This window comes from Miscanthus floridulus, chromosome 18, assembly GCF_019320115.1.
Source record: "Miscanthus floridulus cultivar M001 chromosome 18, ASM1932011v1, whole genome shotgun sequence".
Lineage (NCBI taxonomy): Eukaryota > Viridiplantae > Streptophyta > Magnoliopsida > Poales > Poaceae > Miscanthus > Miscanthus floridulus.
Genome location: NC_089597.1, coordinates 130,214,524 through 130,220,595, shown reverse-complemented (window position 1 = coordinate 130,220,595; position 6,072 = coordinate 130,214,524). Strand labels below are relative to the sequence as shown.

General features: G+C 50.0%; 1 protein-coding gene across 1 annotated transcript; it reads left to right on the top strand.

The window, feature by feature from the left end:
- The first annotated feature begins 217 nt into the window (after window positions 1-217).
- Window positions 218-4,757, top strand: LOC136524673 (U-box domain-containing protein 70-like). Its single transcript, XM_066517950.1, has 4 exons — window positions 218-341; window positions 428-688; window positions 795-1,667; window positions 4,689-4,757. The coding sequence occupies exons 1-4, from the start codon at window positions 252-254 to the stop codon at window positions 4,755-4,757; spliced, it is 1,293 nt and encodes a 430-aa protein (XP_066374047.1). The 5' UTR covers window positions 218-251.
- Window positions 4,758-6,072: the final 1,315 nt, after the last annotated feature.

Sequence of the window (6,072 nt, the reverse complement as noted above, 5' to 3'; positions counted from 1 at the left end):
CTTGCGTTTATAACTGATACGTAGTTTTCATCTGTTTTCTCGATTTTTTTTTGAGTTCCACTATCTACAGAGTACAATATTAGGTGTGTGCTTTGTGGAGGACTCGCAAGTCACATAATGCCAACATCTCGTTCTTTTTTTTTTTTTTGAAAGATCAACATCTCGTTCTACGATAGTCGTGTTCAAATCTCTGCAAAAAGAATTAATGTCAGTGAAGTGCATCGCAAAAAGAAAAAAAAAATTAAAAGCTAATGCCACCTAGCTATGAACACCGCAGGGAAGCAAATGCAACTGTTCCTGCCATACAACCACCACCCGTGGATTCTCATGCTCTTAAAATGGTAAGTTATCTCCAGTATTCGATTGGGATTGCAAATCCTGAACCTCAACCAACCAGAATCATATACTACTTGAATGCTTTCTCCAGGAGCCAGTAGCAGCTGTTACTGAAGCCAGAGGCCTGTACGAGAAGAATGATCAACAAAATGCAATGACATTGCCTGCTGAAACAGTGAACACTGAGTTCTCCGAAGATGAGATTGAAAAATCAATCAATTGCCTGGATAACAGACTTATCGGTAAGGGTGGATCAGGAAACGTCTACAAAGGTCGCCTACGCAACACAGATGTAGCTATAAAGAAGCTGCATCGGGAGAGCATGCAAGAGGAGTCTGACTTCAGCCGAAAGGTGATGCAAATCCGGCGTACCATCCTCAGCTCATTCCTTATAATCACCATGTTGGCAAATAAATCATGGCTGACACTACGTACGTGTGTGAAACCATGCATTGCAGGTTGCTGTCCTTGGTCGAGTGCGGCATCCAAACCTTGTTACACTGATTGGCGTGTGCAGGGAGGTATTCGGCCTGGTGTACGAGTTCCTCCCCAACGGCAGCCTCCAGGACCGGCTCGAGTGCAGAAGCAGAATGGCACAACTGAAATGGCAGGTGCGCACCAAGATCATGCGCGAGGTTTGGACGGCTCTGACTTTCCTCCACTCGAACAAACCGCAGCCGGTAGTGCACGGAAACCTGAAGCTGTCCAAGGTCCTCCTGGACTCCAACTTGGCATGCAAGGTGGAGGCCTTCGGCATATCCCAATCCAACGGCATCGGCAAGCCCACCACGCAAGACGACGTGCATTCGTTTGGAATCATCGTCCTGCAGCTGCTGACGGGGTTGCCCCCGGAGGACGTCGCCAAGGTGGTCGAGGACGCGATGGAAAAAGAGGAGTTGCACACCGTCCTCGATCCCACTGCAGGGAACTGGCCGATCGCGCTGGCCAAACAGCTAGCGGACGTCGGCCTACGGTGCATCAAGATGAGCCGGGAGGAGCGCCCTGACCTCGTGGGGGACGTGTGGAAGGAGTTGTCTCATAAGAATAATGCCGGTATCCTTACCAGCGGGCAGGATGACGACGGCCCGCCGAACTACTTCATATGCCCTATCACTAGGGATGTAATGGAGAACCCTCACTTCGCCGCCGATGGGCACACGTACGAGCTCGAGGCGATCCTGCAGTGGATCCACGGTGACGACGGCAAGTCGTCCGACAGGAGCGTCAGGTCCCCGATGACGAACCTGAAGCTCGAGCACCTCGAGTTGACCCCGAATTTGGCACTCGGCTCGGAGATCAGGGAGTGGAAAGAGAAGCTGCAGCAGAAGCAGGTGCGTAGCTTGGTCTGTGACCCACATCCTGTTCGGCCTGTTCGCTTGTTGGTTTCAGCCAGCCCAAACCAGTCAGCCAACAGTGTTTTTCTCTCACAATAAACCAGCACCAGCCAGCCCAAACCAGCCCAGAAACCAACCAATCCAAAATAGCAATGTGCACACAATTATTATTACTCCAGAAGAAGAAGCCCAGTCACAACCACCCATAGGCCTGCTGCCCCAAGTATCAAGCAGCCCGCCCACCACCGTGATCCCGTCGTTGACCGACGACGCGGGCTCCAGCTCACCCACACAATCCCCTAACACGGCACTTCCCCCAGCGTCCATCAGCCCGCCCACAACCCTGATCCCGTCTACCGCCGATGCCCGCTCCGGCCGCTCGACAGCACCCGCACCTCTCAATACTTCTGCTGCAGCTCGCTCGCACAGGCTCAATCCACTGCCAGCAAACCCTAGCGCGGCAGCGCTACCACCACCACGGCCGGTCAGCCCCTCCTCTACTGACTTCTTGCCTCCACCCACTGGAATCCGTCGACGCCGCGTCAATGGCCGTCTGCCGTCGTCGTCAACGGAGCCAGACGTGCCAGCTGGACCAGGAGAGACTAGCAGAATCCGAGGGAAATTCAAACATGAGTAAACCCAATTAAGGTCCATCGATATCGGTTCACGGAAGATACGGCTGTTAACTCATTTTCACACAGACGTATATTATTACCCTGATGATGCTTACGGAAGAAACTGTGTGTACGTAGTGTGGTGTTAAGGGGGGAAAAAAGCAAAAAAAAAAAAAAAAAAAAAAAAAGTGCGCTATTTCTTTTGTTAAAGACGTGTGTGTTATTTATATATTGTACGTATTTGGTGTACCTCTATCAAAACATCTATTACTATCTGGAAATTTCACACAATGGACATCTTCGCCATACCGATAGAGGTTTAGCATAAGCTTATGATGAATTTCTTTTGCTTCATCTTAGCCGTTTTGTTCGGCTCTGATGGGTGTGAATGCTACGTGGACGACGGAGTCTACTACCCCATAGTAAAACTTTGTAATAATTTACGGACACAAGCATCTCACGATGTTGAAACCGGGATATTTTTCATTTGCTTGATGAAATAAACTTCCCTTTTTCTAAGATATATTTTTTTTGTAGGACATACCATCTGGTTATCTTCCTTTACTGTTCATCTCACAGAAGTCCATATTTTATGGATGCCAATTATTTTAGTCTAGCTCGGTGTTTTCTTCCATAGGTTTGCTGTGGTAGGTGTTGAAGTGTGCCTCGTGGGTGCCGTTTTGGGCTCAGGGTGACTTATTTCATGACATGAGTTGTGGTCAGTTTTCATGTCTGAGTTCCTTGGCCAAGGCCAAGCGTGAGTAGTGTCGGTATGTTATATGGAGGTTTGTCGTGGGTTTTTTTATAACATTGTCGTGGTTATTTAGCTTGGCGTGTGGTAAGTAGTAAGTTGGGTCTGTTCTTGCCCTAGAGTTGTTGATGACACATATCATGCAACATTTTGTTGAAACATCGGTTTCTGACAAGAGCGAGAGATGGGCGGAGGTCTTCGTCTTAGGTTGGGGTCTTCGTCTTAGGTTGGGGTCTCCGCCTAAGATGGGCGGAGGCCGGCCTCCGCCTAAGACGGGCGGAGGTCCCTGTACGCAGCGCACTCCTGTCGGACAAGATCCTCCGTCAGAGGCTCCAGGCAAAAGGTCGCTAAACGAGGGATTCAGTGGGCTTTGGCAGAGTGGGAGTAAGAAAGGGGCGGAGGCCTTCGACTTGGGCCGAGGCTCCGGACTCTGGTTTTGGCTCAGGCTCTGCCTGAAGGAGAGAGTGAGGATCAAGTACCGAGTCACAAGAACTAGGGTTTCATAATTGCTTCCTCCCCCTTTACAGTTACAAGTGTTCCCTATTTATAGGGCTCAACCACCACTTTACAGAGTTTACAACAGTGCCCCTCAACCACTACGGTACATTCCAGGAATATTCCAGCCCTAGTGTCTAACCTCAGGGGTGTTCTCATCACACCGTCTCGCGATGTCTTCACCTTGGGCCTAAGCCGACGCCCACTGGAGGCCCATCAACTGTCCTCGCGTATGCCTTGCTGACTTGATCGTCCCACACCTTGGTGGGCCTCCGACGCCTCGGGGAACACCTTCGCCATGATCACTGCACTAGGCATCCGCTGTCCCGAGGAGAGCCTCCGCCGTCCCAGGGAGAAACTCATCGTCATCCTTGTACTAGTCCTCCGCCATCTTGGGGAGAGCCTCTGCCATCTCGGGGAGAACCTCCGCCATTATCCTTGCGCTAGGCCTCCGCCGTCTTGGGGAGAGCCTCTGCCATCTCGGGGAGAACCTCCGCCATTATCCTTGCGCTAGGCCTCCGCCGTCTTGGGAAGAGCCTCCGCCATCTCGGGGAGAACTACCGCCATTGTTCTTGTGCTAGGCCTCCGCCGTCTTGGGGAGAGGCTCCGCCGTTTTGGAAAGAGCCTCCGCCGTTTTAGGGACAGCCTCCGCCATTATTCCTTCATCAGGCCTCTTCGAGGGGGAGTTGGCCCATACTCCGTATGGGCTCCCCCAACACATTTAGTTGTAAGAAATTTTTTTTTGGTCTAGCATTTTTTATTTCTAAAAGTTGGACTAGCATTTTTTCTTCTTCTAGTAATATTTGCGGGAAATCTTTTGCCGTCATCTCAATAACAAAAGGGGTGCCAATTATCGTATCTCGTGCAATAACTTTAGGTGGCGTTTGGATATCCAGCAGAATAGGGAAATGAAAATAGTACGGGATAGAAAGGAGCGGGTTATGGATTGGGAAACGAGACTTGCAGCCCAATCCATTGTTCGCCAAAGAGTTTGGATTTTACGTGGTATCCGCTTGCTTATTACAGAAATAAACTGAGCACTCTGCCATTCTTTTCCCTTTTCACGCAAACAACAGCACCTTTTCTACATTACCTTATGCATCCATCAAAGCTAGGCTTATTCGGCTGTTGCATCTCTGTTCTCCACGGTCGGAGCAGGATGCAAGGATCTTCACCGAATCCCTCAAGGGCAGCGCATGGTTCGGCGCTGAGGCCAGCGCCGACTAGGCGTGGCCGCGTGGGGGTTTCCGCCCACGCAGGGCTAGTATATCGTTTTTAGGCCATGTTTAGTTCTGGCCGGATTCGGCGCCGTCGGAAACCCAGCGTACTGTAGCGCACTGTAGTATTTCGTTTGTATTTGGTAATAATTATCCAATCGTTGACTAATTAGGCTCAAAACGTTCGTCTCGCAAAGTACAACCAAACTGTGCAATTAGTCTTTGATTTCATCAACATTTAGTACTCCATGCATGTACCGTAAGTTTGATGTGATGGCGAATCTTCTTTTTGTATAGTGCCAAATTTAGGAATTTGGGGAACTAAACGTGGCCTTATCTTCCCAGACTCCCCACGGGTACACAGCGGACACAAATACAACCCGGATGTTCCTCGCTAGGTGCTAGATCGTCTGGTGGCCCTGTGCTTATTGGCTTGTTTCCAACGTTTATTGGAGCGAAGATGCATGTGTCTTGGCTCTTGCCAAAACGAAATTGGGCTCCAGACTAGAGGTGTTTGTTTCCTCGATATGGGCCATGCTCGCGGGCTTCACTGCATGCGCTTGTGTTTGGTAAGATGGACCGTGGGCTCTCCTCAAAAAAAAAAGAAGATGGACCGTGGGCCGCACACTTCCTTAATAAAGCAGTGAAGATACTGCATCCGGAGAGGCGGAGACCACTGCATGTCTGCAAAGAGTATATTCGTTCAGCCTGTTCGCTCGTAGGTTTCAGCCAGAGCTTATTAGCTAGTCAATAGTGTTTTCCTCTCACAACAAATCAGCATCAGTCGGACTTATCAGCCCAAAAACTAACCAGCAAACATGCTTGTAAGCAGCTTTATTAAGAGTCAATAAAGCAATTGGACCGGAAAACTAACGCCCTGTTCGCTTGGCTGATAAGCCATGGCTGAAAGTACTATTGACTGATTTGGTTTGTTGTGAGAGAAAAATATTGTTCATTGGCTAAAAAGTATGGCTTATAAGCCAAACGAACAGGGCGTAAGAACTTTGCTAAACATGAATATGCATGTTGGATTTGAAACCTTTGTTTGAATCATCTAGTTTGCTTGTGCTTTGGAGTTACCTTGAACCTAATAAATTCCGGTAAGGCTAGCGTCCGGACGCTCGCGCTTGCTGTGCCTACCCACGCCCCTGCGTAGGCATGTTGTTGCGCCCGCCCACACGCCTATGGTTGCTTCACGTGGGGCTCACGTCGCTCCGTTTCTTGTGCTTGCCGCTCGCGCCCCCTCCACTCCCACGCGCATGCAAGCGGGCCCAAGAGTTTTTTTTAGGTCAACACCGGAGGGAGCAAGGTCCCCCCACCTGAAT